This window comes from Peromyscus maniculatus, chromosome 13 (genome assembly GCF_049852395.1).
Source record: "Peromyscus maniculatus bairdii isolate BWxNUB_F1_BW_parent chromosome 13, HU_Pman_BW_mat_3.1, whole genome shotgun sequence".
NCBI classification, from domain to species: Eukaryota; Metazoa; Chordata; class Mammalia; order Rodentia; family Cricetidae; genus Peromyscus; species Peromyscus maniculatus.
Window position 1 is genome coordinate 2495882 of NC_134864.1, and position 25460 is coordinate 2521341.

At 41.7% G+C, this 25460-nt stretch overlaps 1 protein-coding gene across 5 annotated transcripts in view; it reads right to left on the reverse strand.

The window, feature by feature from the left end:
- Positions 1-25460, reverse strand: part of Pid1 (phosphotyrosine interaction domain containing 1) — a 261901-nt gene that overhangs the window by 207279 nt on the left and 29162 nt on the right. The window contains exon 1 of one of the 5 annotated variants that reach the window (XM_076549424.1): positions 15808-16331. The exons of the other annotated variants lie outside the window; for them this stretch is intronic. Within the exon in view, the coding sequence (XP_076405539.1) occupies positions 15808-15810 (3 nt within the window). The 5' untranslated portion in view covers positions 15811-16331. Of the gene's footprint in view, positions 1-15807; positions 16332-25460 lie in introns of those variants that run through there. 5 annotated transcript variants of the gene reach the window in all.

Consider the following 25460-nt stretch of genomic DNA (forward strand, 5'->3'; position numbering starts at 1 on the left):
TGGGAAAGTTTTATATTCATTAAAATATTGTTCTTTGTATCTGTGATGGTTAAAATCAATTGTCAACTTGCCAAGGTCTAGAGTTACCTAGGAAACAAGTCTCTGGCTATGTGGTGAAAGATGATTTTGGTTGAGTTAACCCAGGTAGGAAGGACCCATCCTTAAGGTAGATGGCACCATTTCCTAGGCTAGAAAGGAGAGACCTGAAGCCTTCATTTCTCTGTACTTCCTGACTGCAGATGCAAGGTGACCAGCTGCTTCAAGCTCCTGCTGCCAACTTCTTTGTGTCAAACTTGGAACCAAAACAAGCCCTTCCTTCTCTAAGTTACTTTTGTTTGGTATTTTATTGCAGCAGCAGAAATGCAACTCCTGTTCCTTGGGAATGTTCATTAATAGCTAATTTGTCAACACTGTTCCAACTTTGTCATCTTAGGGTCGTCTGCTTTTATCAACTCCTTTTTTTCTTGTCTCAGTGTTTCATTTTCCTGCCATATTTTTAATTTGTGCTAATTGTACAGGATGGTATAGGGGGAGTCTCTGCTGTTGTCATGTAGTAACAGAACTGAAAATTTACAGCCAAAGTAGCAGCTACCATCACTTAACAATCACCTTGTACCCGACTTGTAGAGCTTGCATTTTATTGTTTTATAGGATGAATCTCACTTTCATCTTCAGTCAAAATGAAAAATTCCCCTTCCTAGAAAAGCCACAAAATTCTGTTTACCTAGGTATAGTAAGTATAAATATTGCACATGACATACAAAATTATTATGGAAAAGTATTCTTTATGTAAGCACAAGTTTTCAATATGTCTAATTCCTCCATTATAACTCTGGAAGAGACAAACTATTTTTTTTCCTAAAAATTCAGTAAAGTTTTTAGGCAACACATACATATGTACACACATACACACATGCACACACACATAAACAAGCACATATATACACACATAGCACTATGTGTAAATCAAGCTTAAATTATTTCTATACAGAGAAAGTCTTAAAGGCCAAATAAGAACCAAAATACTTCACAACTGATCCGCTGATATTAGAATGTGTTTTTAATTTTTCAGCTCTTAACTTATCAAAGTTGTCTTCTTCCAAGAATCAAACATAACCATATAATATTGATCTGATTTGCCTCAGTTTTCAGCACTTTTAGCAAACTCATTAACCTTCATTAGTGTCAGTTTTCTTCACTTGTAACAACAGGCAACTGAAGCACAAACCAAGTATAGAGCTATCATCGGGGAGACAGAGCCTTTGGATCATGAGGTATAAAGGGGTATTTAACCCAGCAATTGAAATACAGCTTTCCTTTTCTGTCTGATGAGAAGCTGCCTGAAACCAGGACTCACAAGTGTGCCATGAGTTACCTTATATCATTTAACATGTCCTATATGCCCCCAAACTAAAGCAGTCATGGGTTTGCACCCAGACTATCTCACAGTCACTACAACCTTCTCCCTCTCCTCCGGAATCTGGTTGCTTCTACTCATAGTTTCACACACCATTCTTTTGTCCAATCCCTAATCCCTACCACCCTCCTCAGTATGCCCTTGCCTTCTCACATGCTGTCATTGCATCTTGTTCTTCTAGCTTCTGCCATACCTGCCACCTCACTTGGGTCACTGCTCATAATGATGGCTTCATCCTTTTCAGCCTGCTACATTTGCAATGGCCTCCTAAGTATTTGCTCTGCTTTTTGAATGCATTTTTCTATACTACTATAAAAATTATCTTCCTAAAATTAATATCTATAAAATTTTTGTCTCCTTTAAGTTTACTGCTTTCTCTTGTGCCTAAAAGATAAAGTCCATGATCAGAAACATCCCACAGAAGAATCACTCCAATTGTTTCTTCTATCTGAGATTCTATGTCCTTCTACTCCATCATCCTCATGCTATCCAGTCCACTATAATCTGGACAAGGCTGAGTTCAGAGACAGGCCCAGGCTCTTTCCTGTGGCTACAAAATGTCTCGCACCTCTTCCTCTGTGGAGGTTCCCCTCTTCTGTGGATGGTTAGACTACTCTTTGAAGAGTCTGTGTTCTCTGTGGAGATTTCCCCTATTCTGTGGTGGTCTATCCTCTGTGAAGGGTTCACTTACTCAATGGCAGGTCCCCTTCTCTGTTGAGGGTTCCCATGTTATGTGGAGGATCCTCTCCTCTGTATGAGTTTTCTTGCTCTGTGGAGAGTTTCTGCACAGGACAGGGCTCATAACTCTCCTTCTCTGGTTTATGGCAGCACTAATGTCATTGCACTATGGTCACTCATTCGCAGGTCTAATGCACCCCAAAGCTGTGAGCTCCCAGAGAACAAAGACAACGCCCAGGTTAGAGTGTGGCTCAGAAATCAAGCTCAGGAAAAATAGTCACACTGGTCTAATAAATAAATATTGCCTTTTCTTCACTTTTGTACCTTACATATTATAGATATATATCATTTAAATATTAAAGCTCTGAGATGAAAGAGCAATAATGGAAAATGGATAATCTCACCACACAAGGGAAACTATCAAAGAGAATGAGAAACAGGAAGACATAGCATTAATCTCAATCATCTTTAGCTGCATTCCTTCCATACCAAAAGGAATAAAAATCTGTTTTCACAAGATCAAGGTTACATCTACACTGGTCAGAGCCCAACAGAGCAACTCTCTTTCCTTCCTAGCTCATGCATTTTAGTTCTAATGTCTTTCTTTTTGATTAGCGAAATGTTAATAAGAATAACAAAACCATCCTCACTAGGTTTTTGTCAAGCAAAGATTAATATTGCATACTTTAATCACAAAATTCATGTTTGGCGCTAGGCCTTGGCACAGAGCTTCACATGTACTTTTTTTTACATCTAAATCACTCATTTATAATACAAACATGGGAATAAAGAGAAAGCAGTACTGGGTAAACAAAATATGTTACTCTTCAGTTCTCAAGAGCAGGAGTGAAATTTTACATAACCACAGTTTTAGGAACATTTGGAGTCCCCAAGCCAAGCACCAAAGGCACGGTCCTTAGCTAGAGGGCAGCAGAGGCCAAGAGGGCCCACCCTCCATGGTTTTTTATGGTCAAACCTTTAAGTAGTCTAGCATTGCTTTGTTTTGTTTTTTCAAATAGAGAAAACAATGGCAACAACAACAATAATAATGTATCCCTGATTCTTATCATCATACAAACAACTGCAGGCAGCTGTGAAAACCAGGGGTGGGGTGGAAGCTGCAGGGAGTCCCTTGAAGCCACCAAGTGCAACTGCATTTATCCAAAATTACTCATGATCCTCTTTCCTGAAATTCCTACCCTACAGACAGTATCATTAGACAAAAGAGGATCCACCCTTCAAAATGCTCCACTTTTTCTCCATCTTGACTCAACTAAATTAGGCAGTTTTTATGACTGATGATGAACTTTTGATTACATTTTACATTCGCCAAGTAATGTATTTGCTGCAAAATGCAAAATTTCTCTTTTATCTCCACAATCAGTGCATATTATCTAATTCACAAAAGACATGACCTTGGTTTTGTTTTTGTTTTTTAAATATATGAGGGGGTATATTCTGAGAGTATGTGTGTGCACAAGTATATGAACAATCCTTAAGAGGACCTTAGGCATATATTTCTCCTTTCTCACTTTCTCATGAGAGCTACAGATCTTAAACTTTGACCTCTGAATGACTCTCAGAAGATTCCTATGACAACCATAACAGTGTATGTTTACTTCTGACTGTGTTAACTGAGGAGCCTGTCATGGTACTAGTGACTTTGGAACTCAAAAAAAATAGGAATCATCCTGAAAAACTCCAAAATGACAAGGGCAGAGAAGCCTCATGCAATAAACAGGAATGGTTAATTTGTTTCTCAGTTGCCTAATATCAAAATCTGACATGTAGATCTGCTTATCTCAACCAGGAAACAAATTTTTCTTTATACTTAACAACTATCTAAATTAATTAAGGTTTTGGTATAGTCTCTTGAATAATGTTCTATAAAATCTACTTGTGTAAAATTCTCCCCATGACTAAGTCTCTTACACTTGCTTTCTATGGGTTGGTTCCCAGAAGAGGACCTTGTCATGTTTATTCCTTAAACACGGGCCCCAGGACTGGACAGGTGGTGATTAAGAGTGCTTGCTGCTCTCCCAGAGGAGCTAAGTTCATTTTCTAGCACACATATAGAGTAGCTCACGAACACTCTTAACTTCAGGAGATCTAATTCCCTTCTAGTATCTCTGGGCACTGAACACATGTGGCAGACATACCCAGAAACATTCACATATACACATAAATTTAAAATAAAATAAATCTTAAGTACAAGCTGTTCACTTTTCCAGGCAGGGCTGACATGGAAACAATGCTTTAATTGTCGTGGACTTTTAAGCACTTCTTACCTCTCATTTGCAAGTTCAAAAAGGAAAAACGCACTGTGTGTCTCCTTTGCCTTCCTTCCTTCTCATGAGTTTCTAGCAACAACAGCAAAAAATCTGGACTGTATGAAAAATTTTCTCATATTTATCAGAATAGATCTTTGCACATTGGGCCAAAACATCTGATACATCCTTATAAACATCCCTGCTATCTCGAATGTAAATTTGTAGGAGCTACTTACAAGGAAAACTAGTCTGGAAGTGTGGGGAGTACGCGTCACTCCTTTAATTAGTTTACTGCTAATAAACACTTAAGTGTATTTTACAAAATATTTGTACTTGTGTGATCTCATCTCATACTCAAAACTGTGTGATTTTTTTATTTTTCTGTTTATTTTAATGACTGTGGAAACCAGGTCTCATAGGTTTTATAAATTGCCCAAAGTCATAAAGAGAACACTTAATGGGGTTGAGGATTCATGACAATTTACTGATGTATCATCTCTCTTTTTCCTATCATATAGGCCCATGCTGGCCAAGAGGAATACTTCCATGTTTTATAATGCACTCCTCCACGTTTTGGTTTGGGTTTAGATGGTTGTAAGCTATCTTTGGTGTAGCATTTGTTTGTTTTGTTTGGCTGACCAGATTGTGACAAGGGCTTCTATTGTGACTGGACTGAAAAAAAATTAAAATTAAAATAAAAAACCAAGGTTGTTTGTTCTCCTTTTCTGTAAGAATAAAAATAAAATCTGCACATAATAGTCATCAACAATTCCTGTCTGGACAGTCTGGAGTTTAAGGAGTGGGAAGGCTTCACCCAGGGCAGCTCCAAATAAATCCTTTTCATTTAAGTAATTACCAGCTATCTTTCAAATTCATATTCGTCAGGGAGCCAATTCAGCCAGCCCATCCAAAGAAATCATGTTTCAAACTCCATAGCTGTCAGCACTTAGGCCATGAAATAACATTACAGTGGAAATTATGCAAATTAATGCAATCTTCATTCATGTAACATCTGAAGAAAAAAATGCTTACAGGAAAATGAGGGAACACCAAGTCCATTTTCAAATTCCCGTATTCTGTATTCCCACTCCCCAGAAAGACACATACATGTAATTGAGGAGTGAAGCCCCACTGCTTGCATACCAACCTAACAATAAACAAGCTGAAGTCAGTTACTCTATTTATGCTGTGCTGTGGGCACACACACCCATTTATTATCTGTAGGACTGGCTGTGCCGCAAACCTTAGCAGCAATAAATAGTTTCAAAGGAAGAACCATCCACCAAACAAGCACAAACATGAGTGGATTCCAAAAAGTACAAAGATAGATACACACACACACACACACACACACACACACACACACACACACACACCTGTACCAAGCATGGGGAGTGCTTTTCAAATCTGCCCTAAGTTCTTCAGCTCAAGGAATCTTTAAAATAGTCTAAATTTTTGCTGTTTTCTGATTATTCCAAGTTCTATCACTTCACATCCAGTTTCCAGCTGGGTCAGATGGGATAAGAAATCTCCTAAGAAAGCCAGTTCTCACATTTTCTTCAGAAGGAATTTAGTAACTTATACATGGAGAAAGTTTGCTGGGATGGAGGAGAAAAGAAAGTGGTGGGAGTTCTCAACATGAAGAAATCCCAAACCACAGATACTGTGAACCATCAGCTCATGGATAGGAGGAAGTCCGCATCACAGCGGGAAGGTCTACTCAGAAAAAAAGAGACGTCCCCCCTCAAAAAAACAAAAAAACAAAAAACAAAAAAAAAAAACAGAGGCTGTTTTTTCATAGTAATTTTCATAGTCACCATGTCTACAACACAGATGGAACGTGAAATTCAAGGATGGCCTGTAGAAAGTGTAGTGAATCACTGAAGGTAGTTTCAGATGCAAACGTAGAAGGAAATAACGGTTGAAAAAAACGGATACTGCTGCCCCAATCATATAAATGAAGTTTGAGGTTAGTGGGCTGCGGCAGCAGGGACCTGCTGGACTACTATATTCTTTTTTTTCCCTTGTCTGCCTCTCTATTGTTTTGTTTTACTCTATTGTTTAAGAATTTTAAATCTGCATATGATATATTTTTAAATACTTTTGTTGATTCTTGGAGAATTTCATACAATGCATTTTAATTATGTCCACCCACATACACATTGCTCCCTTTAACTGCTCCCAGATCCATTCCTACTCCCCCCCCCCAAGCCCCCTCAATTTCATGTCCTCTTTTTTTCCCACCTTTGTTTACTCAGCAACTCATTGATTCCAATTTGTGTTGTCTATATACTTGGGGGTGCGGGGTCATGCACTGGCATGTGATAGAGCTACAAGGAGCCACATCCTTAGGGAAAACTGACTCTCCTTTCCACTGAATCTGTCAACTGTCTATGGCTGCTTAGTTGGAGGTAGGGCTCATTAACTCCTTCTCATTCCATGCTAGAATGTTGACAGGCTTGATCTTGCATAGGTCATGTCCAGGCAACAGGTACAGGGTATGAATGCTCTATTATGTCTAGCAGACATTCTCCCATACTGATCTAAAAGGGCCACTCAAACATCAGCCATCATATTCATATTCCTCACAGAACAGAGGAAAACACCTAGAGCTCCCTTTCATATCCCTCTGCTTATAAATCCATGGGCCATAATTATTTTCTTGCAGGACTTGGATAAAGCAAAATGTTTCTTTACAACTGGTACTTGTATCTATGTGGGGACATAGATAGTCAATAAAAATTCAACATTCAATAAAAAATTGCATCTGAGTGCTTAAATGAAATATAGAAAGAAGTTTAGAATTTTTGTTTTAAGTTTTAAAAAAAATCAAAATGTTGCTGACCTGTACTTGGAATTTTGATACTCAATGAATGAAAATATTCAGGAAATCTAGCAGCCACTATGAATACATAAGGATATCCAGAAATTATCCCTTTTAGTGAAGCTAGATGATTTGAAAAGTAACTGGCACATCACAAGGTCTATTTTCTCAGCTCATAAGAAATGTAAAATACACTAAAGTGAGGCAGGCAAGCAAAGTGGGTAGTTTAGAACCTGGGACTCTACTTGGTTTGGACTGTGCATGTATCCTTCTCTGAACAATGCACCTAGCAACTTGTTACAAAACCACATAGGACCTCATATCTGCATCAAGCTGCACCTATACCTGCTTTAAACAATGGAAATAAATTACTCCCCTTAGAAATATAATGCTGTTTCTATTCAAGCACATCTGGCACACAATCTGGGAAGCATAAGAAAATCCTAAAATGGTTTGGGGATGCACGTACAGTGAGGCAAACTATTGTCTCAAAGTGAACTTTTAGGGAGAACCTCTAATATGTCCATGCATAATTGGGTATGTGTATGACTAAAATAGGATGCATTATGGGGAGTGATGTGTGCAGTGGTGAGTAAATATATCTGATTGATATATATTGATATACAGTATCTATATCTGTCAATCAAAATAGAGAATCACCCAAACTATTCCCCCAGTAAGCAAACTTGGCCCTCTCCTGAATTCTATAAGCCCAATCATCCAGGTCCTTGAGTGCCCTCATTCATATGGCATTCTTGACTGTGTGTTTCCTTCTCATTTGTTCTATCACTTTGCTTTAAATAAAATTTCCTCATTACTTTACAATCACTAAAGGGCTTTTATTTCATTCTTAAATAAGAGACCAAGAACCTGGAAATACACAGCCTAGCTCCTGACTACCTATAAGAGAAGGTTAATAAATGTCTTAATGTAACTCCACGAGACCTAGAGTTCTAAGATCCATTGGATAAGAATTACTAGTGAACAACAAGAATGCTTTGATGGAGTCTATTCTACTGAGTCCCCAGAATATGAGCTTTCATTGAGCCGTGAGTTTGCTTTCTACTGTGGCTAAATTTAATCTTATTTTAATTTCCTAATCTGGATTCTGCTCATATTTACAATGTGATATTTTTCCAGTGCTAACAATTATGAAATTGTTATGTCACATAAAAATCCCTCCTAGTCTAAGATACACAAAGAAATGAAAGAGATAAAAAATTACCATTCTATCATGCCTTCTCTTATTGATCACAAACATTAAGAGTTTAGATCAAATCCCCTTAGCCCCATGCCCCTTGCCCTTCACCCCTCACCCCTCACCACCTGCAACAGATGATGAGGGAGCTGACCCTCCCCCTTACCAGTTGCAGCACTCGGGAAAGTGGACCCTGCACCTTGCCTCAGCAGCACAGTAGAGCTGACCCTATTGACAGGATTGTGGGTGAATCACCCCAAGAACATGAGCATGGAAGATCTGGCCCCACCCCTCATCTGCCATATGGTGGTGTGGATGGGCAAGAGATCTCCTCACCCCCTCACACCTCCCCACCCCCGCCTGTAGCATGTGGGAGAGCTGGCCCTAAGATCATAAGAGCAGGAGAGCTGTTCCTACCCCTTACCAGCTGCAGCACTTGGGAGAGTGGATCCTGCACCTGCGAACACAGCAGAGCTGGTCCTGTAGGTATAGTGTGGGAGAGCTGACCCTGAAGATGTGAAAGCAGGAGAACTGGCCCTGCCCATTGCTCATCACTGCAAGGGGTGAACTAGCCAGGGCAATGCTGGAGAGCTCACCCTTGTGGTGAAAAACAGGGGAGAGCTGTCAGGCTGACCAATCCTGACACTACCCAGGATCCACCTCATCTATGATCTGCTGAAGCATGTGAAGGGGCCGGTCCTGCAGACCCGAAGCTGCAGGATCTCCACAACACAGGGCAACAATAGGATATCCAAGAGGAGTCCCAGTGAGGGCCCAGTATCGATAGTGTAGCAGAAACCAGAGGCCTCAAACAAGAGCTATGACTCTTTACAACGAACATTTGCACATAAAGATATATGGATAAAAGGGTTTACTTCATGATTTATTACGTCACACTACAGCTTCCATGATGAGATCTTTTTCTTTTTATGTTTTTTGTTTTGTTTTCTCTTAAATTTTATTTTATTTTATTTTGGGAGGATGTTGCCAGGCAGAGAGTGTTACAAAGGAATAGGGAAATGAATGGGATCAAGATGCATGATGTGAAAGATACAAAAAAATAAATAAAAAGAAAGTTTAAAAAAAAACAAAACAAAAATAATAAATACATTTTTTTAAAAAATATTTCAGATCAAATTAAACTTCCTAATTCAGAGGCCAATTGTTGAAAGTAAAGGATTAAAAAGTACCAGTTTGTTGGATCAGGCCCTCTGAATAGGTGAGACAGTTGATTGGCTTGATCTGTTTGGGAGGCATCTAGGCAGTGGTACCAGGTCCTGGGCTCGCTGCATGAGATAGCTGTTTGAAACCTGGGACTTATACAGGGACGCTTGGCTCAATCTGGGGGGAGGGGACTGGACCTACCTGGACTGAGCCTATCAGGTCGATCTCAGTCCTCGTGGGTGGCCTTGATCTGGAGGTGGTGGGAAAGGGGGTTGTCTGGGGGGAAGGGGAGGGGTGCAGGAAGGGGGAGAACAAGGAAATCTGTGGCTGTTATGTAGAACTGAATAGTATTGTAAAATAAAATAAATAAATAAGTACCAGTTTGTAAAGGAAAACAAGCACCCACTAAGTTACCAGATAGATTTAGGTGCATTTTACATGAAATCAACAGTACCTCCCAGTCCCGCCCCTCCCCCTCCACATACACACCACTTTTGGTTCTTCCTGTTATTGCAAGACTGGGGATGGAACCCCAAAGTCTCAGACATGATAGTCAAACACTCTACCATTAAGTCACATTCCAGCATTTTCCCTTCTGCTATAGCCCAAGAAATAAGTTTTGATGGCCATCTAATACAAACATAATACCCTCCTAACTAAAAGCCAAAAGAAAAAAATGGCAAAAGAAAGAAAAACAACAAAGCAATAGCTTTGAAACAACAGCCAAATTTGGTTTCATTCAATGTGATTGTGACTTCTAGCCCACCACGAGCCCACAGCTGCTGAAAAAGCAAGAGGAGAGAAAGAAGAGGGTGATCGCCCCTTGGGATTAAAAAAATACCCAAAAGGCTCAGCAGTTCTCTAGAGAATGCAAAGCAATTTAGGGATAGACTGAACTTCACTAAAAGTGAGGAGAAAGGAGAGAAGCATGAGGACAGAAGTGGACCCAAACTTCAGAGCAATTCCACCTCCTTTATAAAACCAGGAGGGGCCCTTGTAAATGCAAATTAACTTTTATTTCCAAAGGACTCCTTCCAAGTTTTTATTGGATGTTGTTCCTCCTTCTGAGCAGCCTGCCAGTGTGCATGCCCTCTGTTCAGAGCAAGCATGGAGCTCAGGGGTCAACCTCTGTTCAGCAAAGGCATTCAATTATGTTATGAGGAAAAATGCCAGTTCTCTGGGCCAAGCAGCAGATAGATCTGCATTATGCTATTTACCATGAACACAGAAGAGACACAGAAACACAAATCAGTAGGTGTTTTCAAACGTCGGACTCTTCATTCTCCAGACTGCATTTCTTCCAGAAAATGTACTGAACACTCATATCAACAGATCCAGGCCAGATTCTACACCTGAATATTTAAATGTAATTCCTCCCAGGATACCCCCTCTAAGGGAATACTAATTTGAATCTGCTTTGCTTGTATACTTCCCCAAAGTCATACTTTTCTGCAGCACCATTCAGTTTCTATGAAACATCTTGCTCCTAGACAGTAGACAGAGGGTGAGTGGGAAGCAGGGTGGAGGACCCGCCAAACTAACTTATGCCAGATGAACTTTCCTGGATCCAGAGAGCTTTGTTTTGAAGATTTCCGCCTTGCATTAAATCAAAGTAGAAATGTGGGTCTTGAAGACTAGGGAATATCATAGTCTCTCTCCAGAAGGTCAGGACTGCCAAAGACGGAGGTATTTAACTTTCTGGCCTAAAGAATCTACATCGTCCTCAGACGAACTTACAGAGCCACTCACATTGTTAACCAGTGACCACAAATGTTCCTCGAGAAATGGAACCCAAACAGCCTGAGATGGTGTCTTTTTGACAATTTTGGCCCAAGCAGCTGTTTGCATGCTTAATACCGTTCCCATTACAGACTCAGAAACTAGAGGAGGTTCCCTGTGTGATGCACACCAAGACTGCTTGATTTTGTTTTGGATCCAGTAAAAGCACCATTACTTACAGTGGTGACACTCGCTTTTTCAGCACAGAGACTTGGCAAGAAGGTGGGAGAAACAGCCAAGTTATTAAAACCTTAAGATTTATAGCAAATGCCAAGAATAGCCCCACACCCTGATAAACGTGGAAATCTTCTCCCAGGGATGTGCCAGATCAGGGAATCCATGGGCCAGGAATATGGCTGACTTAGGATTATGTTTCTTCAGTTATTTAATAAAATAAGGACACGTACATAGGAAGAATGTGTCACCCCTTTTCTCTTCCCCACAGGAACACTCAGCTCCATGTATGACTTTCTAGGAAAGGAAACAAAAACTAAACACTGATCTTCAAGGGAAAGAGCTACCCGTGTATTCATCAGAACTCTGTGGTCGCAAATCCTGACACCCACTGTAGCTCACTTACCAAGGTCCCTGGCCTCAGGGTGAGCTCAGGGCTCCTTTCAACTCCTGTGTCACTGCACTAAGGATTCCAGCTTCAGGGGCCAATCTAGTGTGGGGCTCCCACTGCCCCACAGCCAAAGGGCCACATGTTAATGGGCAGGAAACTGCCACCCCCACCCCCTGTGCCTCAACACACACGCACGCGCGCGCGCACACACACACACACACACACACACACACACACACACACACACACACACACACACCAGTCTCCAGAATGGAGTAGGAGAAAAATAGAAAGCTTTTCAATCAGGGTGCTGTTAACGGAAGATGGGGAATGAAACTGAGCAGAAGCAAACACAGAAACAAAAGCCAGATGTCACTTCTACTTCCACATAAGCATTCAGTGTTTCTATTGAATTATTTTTTAATCCCTAGGGACAACTTTGGTGAAAACGACACGCGACACCATCATCCAAGTCTGAGGGACAGCATCTCCTACAAAGAACCAAATGACACACTGGGGATCTAGAGTCACGTGTAGAAGGCTCTAAATTCAATCCCAGTATGAGACATATACACACTACACAGAGAGAAGGAAAAAAAGAACCCTATGATGCATTCCATTCAAAATGGGACTTGGGGCGAGCTGATGGTGCTCTAATACTATGTAGTAAGACTAAGTAACCCTTGTTGTTTATCTTACTTGAGCTGAAAGCCTTTGTCCCCCTCTGTAATTTTAATTACAACTTTAAGTTTTCAAATGTGACTATTTCCCTCCTTTTGTTACATGACTGGTGTTTGAGGAATTCAATTCTGGTCTTGTTTTAATGGCATTTTTTGTCTTTTACTAAAAATTATTTCAAAAAATGATTTTCCCTGTTTTAATCCAAAGCTAACCTTTGCAGAACTATATAAGGATGTAATGCAAATGTGTGGTTTGGATTTGTGCCTTGGCTAGGGCTTTTTATTCTCTGGACAACCTCACCCTTTTGCTTTTGTTCTTGTAACAAGAAGCTTTTGCATAAAATATTTCAGAAGATTTTCCAACTTTTAAAGCCACTATGGGAAAATAGATTCAATAATGTAGATAGATGGTGTTTTGAATGAAAAATGTCACCCACAGGCTCATGGATTTGAATACTCCATCCCCAGCTGGTGGCACTGTTTGGAAAGTTATGAAATTGTTAGGCTATGGAGCCATGTTAGAGGAAGTACGCCACTAGAGAGAGACTCTGACAGCTTATAGCCTTGCCCAGCTTCCTGCTCTCTCTTTCTCTGCTCCCTGTGTGCAGTTGAGATGTTACCTCTCAGCTTCCTGCTTCTGCCACCATGCCTTTCCCACCATTGTGGGCACTTAACTCTCTGGAACCATAAGCCAAAGTAAGCTCTTAAGCTGCCTTTGTTCATGGTATTTTATTGCAGCAACAAAAAAAGTATCTAAATCAGAAGTATAGATAAGCAAATACGTAGAAAGAAGATAGATTTGAGTGTAATTATAATGTGCAATAATTTACGAAGTTAGTGAAGTGTATATTTTAATGGAAAGGAGGAACAGATAACTGTTTTAAAGGTACAATTAGATAACTTTATCCATCTCAAACAGATAACAGAAACTTCCAGAACTAAGAAAGATATTTCTATAGGGCAAGAAGATGATTGAGGGCAAGAGATTATCATTGCTACAGAACTTAAGTCACTATCTGACTTAATTCTAGGGACTTTGCTTGCTGAAAATATAATCTAAACTGTCACAGCCATGGGTGGCAGTGAGGGTAAGTCAAAATGGAAGCCGGGAGGCTCCCAGGATGACCAGAAAATGTCTGCAAATTGCTAATCAGCATCTTTCCAATGAAAAGAGGGGTTCTCTAAGTATGAAGGGGTTGCCATCTTGAGGATGTCTTCCAATTGGGGTTTTCTGAATGGTTCTGCACAGGCTGATAATATACATGTTGAAATCCACCACATTAAAAACTATCCACTCACCTTCAGATTTCCCCTCTTTGAGAATACCTCTATTCCACTGTTTTTAGCATCTGTCAAAATAGGCCAGTATCATGATTGTAAGAAGTTCAGTTGCCTGGAGTGGTAAATAGAAGAGAAGTGGCCTTCCTCTAGTTCAAAGAAGCCACTTGCTTCTGCCTACAAAGCCCTCTCTAGACTTTGGATTAGGAAATCTGATGAGTAGCCACACTTCCAGCCCTGTGCCAATGCTTGCCCAGGAAAAGAGGGCTTGGGGTCGGGGGTGTACCCATTCCAGTCACATGAACTCCAGAACACACATCCCCAGAGAAGAGGGGACTACCAGGATAGTACTTAAGAGCAATGGATGATGGCAAACAAGCTATCTTAATTCACACTATCTAAACTCAGGAAAGCAAGTAAGCAATCTGTCCTGACTTCAATATTAAGTGAATCAAATCTGAAGTTCATTTTTCATGTCATCATGTGAAAGAGTTTAACTAGATCAGGATGCCTAGCTCAGGAGCCTACAAGGATCACCAGCCTATGTAATCTAATGAAACACATCAATGCAGCCTGGGACAAGCTGGAGACTCCATGCATTCTGCCAAAGGAAAATACAAGCCCTGCCTCTGACCCTCCAATTTCAAGAGGATCAGAAATCCAACTTACCTTATAAATTCCTGTAATTTTTCAACCCGAGAAACTAATTTGTAAAATTTTTATATAAACTGAAAGAGCCAAAGGCAGTATTTCTGAAGCTGGAGCCAAACCTCAGGTCCATGTGGTGTCAAGTTAAGGAGTCTATGCTCTGTACTGAGGCTCCATGGGCTGTGGAAGTTCCCACAGTTGAGGATCTGGGGCTGTCATCTCTCTCTTGGAAACACATGGAGCTCTGGCCTCTAAGACTATGAGAAGTCCTGTCTTACATGACCAGACTCGCTTTGCTTCATCTATGGCTTCCCAAACTTGTTCAAATTCTGAACTATTTGTAGCAAGATCCACGTGAGCAACTTGCTGAACTTATACCCCATTGGAAGCACCAAATCTCTACTCTCTACTCAATTCTAAAGTTGTATATTTCTGTTCTGTGTTTTCCCTTGGAGCTAAATTAATATATACTGACCCCAGTGGTGTAGTAGAGACCATGCAAAGCTCTTTATAGACCATATACTTCAGTTAACATCCATGACAGCTAAGAGCTAAGTGTTATTATCCCCCATTTTCAGGTAAATAAAATATACACACAAACACAAAACAGAGTCCCTGAGGCAATCCCCAGTGAGTAAGCAGGCAAGGTGTGCCTGCATGAGTACCCTACTTAAAACCTCACCATCTTTCCCCAGTGAACAGCCTGTGACACAAGCAGTTCTTACCATTTCACATTTGTCTCCAACTGTGGCTTTGAGAATGAATGTGTGTGTGTGTGTGTGTGTGTGTGTGTGTGTGTGTGTGTGTGTGTTGCAGCCAGTCTCTAGAATTATTATGTGCAGATAGATGTTAGTCTAAAACAACCAGGTGATCTATAGGCTTTTAGCCCCTGAGCAGATGAGTGCTAGAATGTCTGTGCTTGACATATAAACACACAAGACTTGCATTTAACACATGACTTCTCACTCTGAGTCATATGTGTTTCAGATTCGATGCCAGCTAAGTGTGTGGTCCCCATCACCCTTCTGTCTCTTCCTGTCAGTGGGTGCACAGGCTTTAGCTCCTCAACTCGACTTTGTTCCCTCTTCCTGACCTTCATACCTCTCTTTCCTCTTTCTTCTCAGTCTATCTCTTTAAAAAGACTTTGACCTGGGCCAGAGAAATGGCTCAGCAGGTTAAAAAAATAAAAGGTGTTTGCACCCAAGCCTGACAACCTGAAGTAGCTGTCTGCAGCCCATATGGTGGAAGGCGAAGACTGACTCTTGCCTGCACTCTAAAGGGAACACAGTTAAGAGCAAACACTTACCATGCCATGCTCTACCTGGGACACCTAGCTTTATTCTTCTTCCAGTTAATTACACGTAGTGTCTCTGGCATGTTACTATCACCCCAGATTGGAGAATCAGCCACATGGCCTCTTTACATACTTCTCAGAGTCATATTGCCTCTGGTGTAAGGGAGGTTGAGTTCAATGCCTCGACTCTTAACACTTTTAAACATTTAGCTTAATGCCATTTGTGTGACTGCTTCACTGTGGGTCAGTGGTCGATGATCCAGCTGCTCCATCCTGTCTACATGCTTCAGTTGTCGTGCTCCTGAGTTATTTCTCGAGGAATCCAGCCCTTCCCTCTGCTGGGCACATTACTGTGAGTCACACGTTAACATCCAGAGCCACTACTGATTTCATTGATGCATTCTCTATGTGCTTCCTATCCTGGGAGAAAAAACAGGAGATGACCTAGAGGGCCACGGGGCAAAAGCAGTGTATGTACCCTTTCACCAGCAATACTCTCCGTATCTACAGACAACAGGAATGGATCTGAGCACTGGAATACTGAGCTTTAAAATGCCCCTGAGAACTGAGCCAGCTGGGAAAAACCAGTACATTAGGAAAAGTGCCAAACACATGAGCATGGAGCTTAAACGAGAAGCAGGGCCATGAAGAATGGACTATTAGTAAGACTACAGATCTAACTTTCCACCTTTGATCTGGATTTATTGTCCAATCACAGGTTTTACCATAAGATCTTTAGGTAAACAAGAATGGATCTGGAGATGTCATTTCATCCCAGTGTGGTGGCACATGCCTGTAATCCCAGCCCTTGGCATGGAAAGGGAGGGTGGGTGCAGGGGGCTACAGCACCAAAAGTTTGACCATCTTGGGCTACAGAGTAAGACTTTGACAAAAAAGAAAGGAGAGAGAGAGAGAGAGAGAGAGAGAGAGAGAGAGAGAGAGAGAGAGAGAGAGAGAGAAAACTAAAAAAGGCATTTCAATAACTGAGACATTTCCGATGTAAAGAACTATATAAAAAAGAAGAAAAGAGTTCATTATTTATATTCTAGTCTAAACAGAGTCTACATTTCAACTGGGAGGAAAATGGAAGTCACAGAGAATTCTCAGGATTTGGGATTGATAGCAAAATAAAGAATGCGTTTCTAGCCCCTTCAATAGCTAGTACAAGACTTTGCATACAATCTTATACACATGCATGCACACTTATACACACACTCTTATATACTTATATGCACACACATTTTTAAAAGGGTTTTGTAGGGATAGTTAACATGAAAGAAACTACACTATTAAGTACAGCATGAGTCATGCATAAACCCTGGAAAACCGCCGCTATAATCAAGACATGGACACACTGTTACTCCTAAACTTCCCCAATCCCCTTCCCTTCTTCTCAGTCCATTCTCAGACAACATCTCTCTCTTGACTTTCCCACCATAGTGCTAGAAGTTCTGATTCCTCCATACCCTCGCCCACACTTGGCCTGGTTTCAGCCTTATGTGTCTGTTTTAGATTTTATTTACTTACTTTGTGGGATGTGGAAAGAGTACATACCACAAGATACATGTGGAGGACAGAAGATAACTTGCAGGTGTCTGTCTTCACCTTCTACCATGTGGGTTCTGGAGATGTAACTCAAGTTGTCAGGCTTGGAGGAATCCACCTTTACCTACTGAGCCATCTCTTTGGCCCAGGTAAAGCCTTCATAATTTTAGCTTTTCCAGTGTTATATAGTGATACTTCCTGTGGCTTTAATTTCATTTTTCCAATGATTAATGTTATTGAACATCTTTTCATGTGTTTTTCTGCAAACCATATGACTTTTTGTGCAAACAATATGCCTATTTTAATGGAGTTATTTATCCTATTATTAAGTTCTGACAATTTATTTTCTTATATATCCAGATTCCAAGTCCTTTATTGTACACATGACATGCAAATGTTTTATCTCTTATCTTTTCCATTCTCTCATCAGTCTCTTGTAAAAAGCACGAGTTTTTAAAAGTTGGATATAGTCCAATTTGCTATTGATTGTGGTTTTGTCATTACTCTGTAAAATCCCTCTCTAACTCAAAGATTTTGGATGTGATGCAATGTCCTGATTGCAGTAACATTTCCATTTATGCAACTTTACAATGGCCCTTACAGTACTGGAGACTGAACACAGCATTCCATCTATGCTAGCCAAGCCTTCCACACCTGAGCTACCTCCCCAGCACAATATGGAGAAATTCTTAAAACAGTGATTTACATAAAAGCACAAAAGAATGTGGACATACCCTAAGCACTCCCTCACAAAGGAATGACTAGACAAATTACAGCCCCACCACAGACTTTTGTATAGGTACTAAAAAGAGTGAACTGGAACTTATATGTACTGACCAAAAAAGTAAACCACCACCCCCCAAAAGGAGGGACTGGGATACAATGCATTTGAAAAATTTACATATGCCTGGAAAAAGTAAGCCAGGAGACAACAACTAAGCCAGAACACACAGAGGCCACAAAGGACTTCTTCATGAGTAGCATTGGGAATGGTGTGCAGCACAAGGTGATTAACTTCTATACATACCTTTAAATTTCCTGTTACCTTAAGCAGATATTTTTTACACAATTGTAAATCCAATCAAGTATAAAACAGTAACCATAGCACGCAGCAGATATAACCCACATCTCCTATTTGTACTTCCACTTTGAAACATTTTTTGTTCTTATTTGTTTTAATGGTTGACTAAGGAGGAAGAAATGTATTAGTGGATGGGAGAAGTCCAGAGTAAGCATCTTAGTAAGTGTTGTGGATTGAGGAAAGGAAAACACAGGAAACACAGGGGAAGAGTAATCCTACACTGAAACCAGTATCTCAGAAAGTGACTTTGTTTGGATATTGGGGGATCTTGCCTGTAATTAGTTAATAGGACACCATCCTAGAGTAAGGTAGCTCTCTGATCTAACGAGGCTGATGTCCTTATGTAAAGGGAAATTTGGACATCTCATTTATGCTCAGGACAGGAAGAAGGTAGAAAAGGGGAAAGGTTATTCCCTCAAGAAACTTCATTTGTTATTCCTAAAGGTAAGCCATCTGGAGGAGATTTTCTTCTACATTATAGTGGCTCCAACTTGATCTCTGAAAAGCCTTAGACCATGTGTGATGAGATGGGGGTGTCCAGACCATCCTTCCCGACCAAGTCATGGCTGTGTTAACAAAAGTTAATATTGCAGGACTGAGGATAACTAATGAACTAACATCATCAGTGGGCATCCATTCTATCACCATTAAAGGAGGAAAATCCTCTGTCTCTTGGGATTTTCTCAGGGGTTCAACATACTTTCCATACATAGCAAAATACTTTCTACATGACACAAAAGCACAAAACATAGGTTACAGGTCTTGAAACCAGAAAGCCAGATACACACTCCAACTCTTCCTCTAAAGGAATACCGAGACGATAAGGAAGTTCTGGAAAGTCAGTGGTTTGGTCAGTATTTTTAAATGAGAATGTCTCCCACAAGCTCAGATATTTGAATATTTGCTGCCCAGATGGTGGTGCTGTCTGGGAAGGTGTACCCTGTTTGGTGAAGTAAAGGCCACTGGGAGTGTATAGCCTAACCCCATTTCCAGTTCACTTTCTGCTTCCCGTTTGCAGTTGAAGATGTGATCTCTCAGCTTCCTGCTCTAGTAATCTGTTGCCATGTCTCCCAAACCATTATGTGCGCTCTCTCTCTCTCTCTCTCTCTCTCTCTCTCTCTCTCTCTCTCTCTCTCTCTCTCTCTCTCTCTCTCTCTCTCTCTCTGTGTGAAGGGGGGTGGGTGGATGTCTGGAACCATAAGCCAAAATAAATTCTTTCTTCTATAAGTTGCTTCTGGTCATGACATTTTATCACAGCAACACAAAGGAACTAACATGTTTAGTGTTATGTAAAAAAACAAAACAAAACAAAACAAACCTGGCTACTGTTACCACCATCATTACTAATAATAACCATTGTCTATGAATATAACTATGAATATAAGCCTGCAACAAATGGATATAATATTTTTTTTGTCTCCCTGCATTAATTGAAACTGGCAGGAAATGTAAAAGTCACTAATAAATCTCCTGGCAAATGACAGCTCATGAGTGAGCATCACTAGGATGTAAGAAAGCACGGCCCATAGCTCCTGACCACAATGCCATTTACTTATTGCTCTTTTGGGCACCAATATCTCTGAGAACACTTAAATGCTTTATTCTTCCAGCTGTGAATACCTGAGAGTGACTACAGATAACTGAGAGCAAGTGTGGACTTGGAAACTTTTAGAATTCCGTAAGAGCTAAAAATTTCCCCTGGACACATGGCTCCTGACCCCAATTTACACAGGACTTTCTAAGAATCATCTCTTATATGATGTCCCTGGAGATGTTTGTGACATGGCAGAAACCAAGGATATAGCAATACCTCAACAAAGGCTTATCCACAACACTCACAGCTAGGTCTCTTCAAAACAGAGAGCCCAGTGGTTAGGGCCACAGAATGTGTGACAGCCCCCACTCAAGACACAGTCCAACTCCCAGCCTCACCCTCACTCTCCGAAGTGCATGAGAGAGGGGCAGAGCTGAGCGCTGGACCATGTTCTCAACTCCCAACTGTGAGGATAACTCTGTGCAATAGCTCACACTTTCTCATTAGACAAGACTAAAAGAGCTTTCCCAAGTGAGACTCTACCACCAAGAAGTTTACACCATCTACATAGCCTCTGGCTTACGAAGCCAGAACCATCAGAAACAGTGAAAGCTGCAACACACCAGGGGACAAAATAATACTAAGTCCAACTTGGAGATTAAAAAAAAAAAAAAAAAAGAGTCCTCCAAAGTATACAATGATATCCTTCCTTTCTAGAAGCTCCCTCTACTCACCTTCCCCCTGCAGGAGGCTTGGGATCTAGATGTGCAATAATGACGAATGGGAGAGAGCACAAAACCTCAGACACGGATACAGTGACAGTACTATCTAACATTATCAGTCTCAAGAAACATGTTTCTGTCCAATGGGGGTACCTTGTGTTCTGAAACCCTGGCAAAGAGGCTACTTCTGTGGCATAGATGGAGAAAGCAAAACTAGAGAAGTTATAAAACTAAATAATAGGGCTGGAAAGACAGTCCAGGCAGGAAAGCTCCTGCCACTTAAGCAGGATCCAAGTCTGCCCTCCAAAATGGCATGTGCTTTTAATCACAATACTGGGAAGGTAGAGACAGGAGGAGCCATGGAGCTCACTGGTCAGCCAGCTTTATAGACTCAATGAGAGACTCTGTCTCAAAAAAGAACTCAAGGTGATAGTTGCTGAGGAACAGGTTCCAAGGTTGTCCTGTGGCCTCCATGTTCAAGTGCACATACATAGACCTATACACACATGAATAAGCACAAATATGTACAAAAACACACAAAGTCTAAACTATAGCCTTGTTGATAAACAACTTAATCAAATTTACTTATGAAGAGACAGGTTCACTTTCTTTGGTTACTTTTTAGCCAAATGATGTCTGATTTCTGGGACAGTCTGTTCAATACCATTATTACCAGAAGGCCCTTATCAATGTTAGATCACAGAGCAAACAGAAGGTTATAGAGGGTGTCTGTTCATCAGCCATGGAAAAGGAGACCTTGCTGAGACACTGGAGGTACTGAAAAGTGCCACACGTATGAAGTAACTCTGTCCCTCTTCTATGACACCTTCCCTTCTCAGTTCTCAGGCCCACCCAGAGGTCAGATCTGGTCAACACACTATGGTGGTGTATCAGTAATTAGCTGCTAAACTGGGATCAGAACTTGGTTTTTAGTTAATGTAAGGTGATGGTAAGATAATTACATTGGACTGTGAGGAAGGCTGTGAACAAACACCTCAACTATTTTTTCCTGTTCTCCTTCTACAGAGCCTCTATTTAGATCTGAGCCCCTGGGGATCAGAGGCACACTGTAGCCATTGAGCACCTCTGAACTAGTTTTATTTGCTGGCCAATAAGGTGGCCCACTGCTATTCAGGGAGTCACAAAGCAATCCTGCAAAAGACAGCCCAATTTCTAGTAGCTTCAGGGCTGCAGGCTGACTCCACCAGTGTCTCCTCCAGGGATAAGGGACAGGGCAGAATGGAGTCAATGTGCAGGGAAGAGAGGGGAGAAATAATCTAGAACATCAAACAAAATACAGAGGTTGCCCAATACTGGAAGATAAACCAGAACAGTCAATAAGAAACAGCCATTGAGCAATGAGGAGCCAGAGGGCTGGGAATCTTCCAATGCCAGTGTTTCGCAAATCATTTAGTGGGGATTTTGCTGACTGGCTTGAAGGAAGTCAATGATATAAAACAGTGAATGTCTAAGAGAGGGGAACTCATGTCTGATTAACCACTGGCCACTCTAAAGTTCTCTTCATGGAGGAGAAGGCATAGTGCTTTGTGCTTTGCTATAAAAGATGCAAAAGTGCAAACTTTAGGATGAACTTGGTGGGAGGAGAGGGTCTCTGAGGAGAAGGGATTTGTTCTTTGAAGCACAAGTTCTGGATCTTTCCAGCCTCTTTTCCTCAGCATATCTTACCTGAGCTCAGGCAAACTATCCAAATAAATACCATGAGCTCCACTGGGAACGCATCTCAAAGAACACTTGGGAATTCCAACCATCATGTGACCGAGTAGCTTATTTCTCTCAAAAACCTAAATCATCAAACCTTAAGGAGCCCTGGGTTAACATAGCCAACCATATTGCTGCAATAAGAAGTGTGAGAGCCAGCCTGGGACGGAAGTACAGACTGACACCACAGGTACCCAGAAGGCAGAAGCAGGAGGCTCACAAACCTCAGCCTGGGCTACAGAGTGAGTTCAGAGTCAGCCCAGACTACTGGATGAGACCATGGCCCAAAATAAAAAATATAAGTAATGGCTGGGGATATAGCCCAGTTGGTAAAGTATTTGCATAACATGCATTAAGCCCCCCAGGCTTGATGCCCAGCACCACATAAAATGGATGTAGTGCCATAAGCCTGCAATCCTAGAGCTGACAAAGTATAGCAGGAAGACCAGGAGTTCAAGGCTACAGTGAGTTTGACAACAGCCTGGGATACATAAATCTCACACTGAACGAACGAACGAACGAACGAACGAACGAACGAACGAACGAACGAACGAATGAATAAGGGCCAAGGATGCAGCTTAGCAGTAGAACATTTACCCAGTGTGTGTGTGTGTGTGTGTGTGTGTGTGTGTGTGTGTGTGTGTGTGTGTGTGGCCCTAAATTCAATCCCTTGTACCAGAGAAGGGGGTAGAGAGCTCTCTGAGCAAAAGGCAACCATCGTTCTCCTCTTATGTATTCGCAGCATCAGCACCAGCATGTCCATCATACCCTTCCTTGTCTCACACTCCCACAAATTAGTGAATTGGGTAGGAAGTGAGGCTTGCACCAAACCTCTTGGGTCAAACTCTAGCTCGGTCCATTTCTAGCTACCTGACCCTGGCCAAATCATTTCAACTCGCTGGCCTCCCATCTCTTTATAAAATGGGAATAAAACCAGCTATGGGAAATAAATGATCTGGATAATTTGTATAAAACTCAATGTAGTGCCACCCAGAGAGAATAGGTGCTGGGCAAGTCAGCTGCTATCACCTTCTCACCCTGGTCTGTTGTTCCTGCTGTGAGTTTGGTTTTGCCTGGCAAAGCATCCAACTGCCCAAGTTCTCAGTGCACCTGATGAGCCAGGTCTAATGGTCTCCAGCTGCTGTGATAGCTGGTTCGTCACTGTCACTTCTCAGGGGACAAGCAAAACTGCCATAACAATGGAGACATCAATCTAGAACAATCCACTCAGCATCAGGAAAAGATACACCAGGCATGATGCAGCAGGACAAGCGAAAGGCAGTTCTGGGGAACAATATACTCTTCCCTATAACACGAATCTTAAAAGACCTTATTAATAAAAACAAACCCAGAGCCAGGTATTGGGGTGAATGGGGAAAGATCAGAGCAACAGAACAAACCACATCCATCCTCACCTTGCCAAGTTCTCAGCTGATCCTGTTTCCTCAGACTGAAAGCCTCTGAGTCCTCATCTGAACGAATCTCAGCTGAACTACCCAAAAGCCTAAAAGCTTAAAAAAATTCTAGTTCCTGGTCCTCATGCCTTATATACTTTTCTGCTTCCTGCCATCATTTCCTGGGATTAAAGGTATGTGTCACCATGCCTGGTGGCTGTTTCCAGTGTGGCTTTGAACTCAGAGATCTGGATGGATCTCTGCCTCCTGAATGCTAGGATTAAAGGTGTGTGTGTCACCATTTTCTGGCCTCTATATCTATCTAGTGGCTGTTCGGTTCTCTGACCCCAGATAAGTTTATTAGGGTACACAATATATTAGGAGACACAATATCACCACCCCCACCGCCCGCCGCTGAAACCCTCAAGAAACATTTTAATGGAAACTTTGGTCATGGTTTATGTGCTTGGCTGCTTGGTCCCCAGCTAGTGGATCCATTGTGAGAAGTGGGGCCGAGCTAGAGGAAGCAGGCCACTGAGTAGGGAGCCGGGACCCCACCTCTCATCCTCTCTCTGAGATGTGAAAGGTGGAGAATCCTAGCAGCACACACCCCTACCATGGAGTCGGCTGTGCCAACACGTCTTCTCCAATGCAGTGGGCTGTATTCCCTCAAACCATGAGCCAAGAGAAATCCCTTTAAAGTCACTCTGTCACCTATACTGTCACAGCACCAGCAAAGGTCAACCTTTATTATTATTATTATTAACAAAATTTTTTCTTCATTTTACATATGAATCACAGATCGCCCTCTTCCCTCCTCTCGCCCCTCTAGCCTCCCCCGCCCACCAACCCACCTCCCATTCCCTCCTGCAACAAGGCAAGGCCTCCCATAGGGAGTCAGCAGAGCCTGGTACATTCAATAGAAGCAGGTCCCTCCCCCTGCCTAAAGGCTGTGTTAGGTGTCCCACTATAGGTAGTAGGCTCCAAAAAGCCTGCTCATGCACCAGGGATGGATCCTGATCCTACTGCCAGGGGGCCCCTTAAGCAGAGGGCCTAGTCCAGTACCATGGAGGCTCCACAGGTATTGGTCTAAATTTCATGAGTTCCCACTAGTTTGGTTTGGTTGTCTTTGTAGGTCTCCCCATCATGATCTCAATGTCCCTTGCTCACAGAATCCTCTTCCCTCTCTTCAACTGGACCCCTGGAGCTCAGCCTGGTGTTTGGCTGTGGATCTCTGCATCTGCTTCCATCAGTTACTAGAGAAAGGTTCTATGATGACAGTTAGGATATTCACTAATCTGATTACTGGGGTAAGCCAGTTCAGGCACCCTCTCCACTATTGCTGGTAGTCTAAGCTGGGTTCATCTTGGTGGATTCCTGGGAACTTCCTTAGCACCCAGTTTCTCCCCATCCCCATGATGTCTCCCTCTATCATGGCATCTCTTTCATTGCTCTCCCACTCCATCCCTGTTCCAGCTCGACCACCCCGTTTCCTTATGTACTGATTCCCCATACCCTACCCTTCATTGTGCCCACCACCACCAGTTTATTCATGGAGATCTCATTAACTTCCATGTGAAGCAAGAGACAGCCAGACTACAACCCACAGCTCCAGAGAAGCTGCCTAACAAGGAGGACCTAAAGAGGGATGCATGGATCTCCCTGGGAAA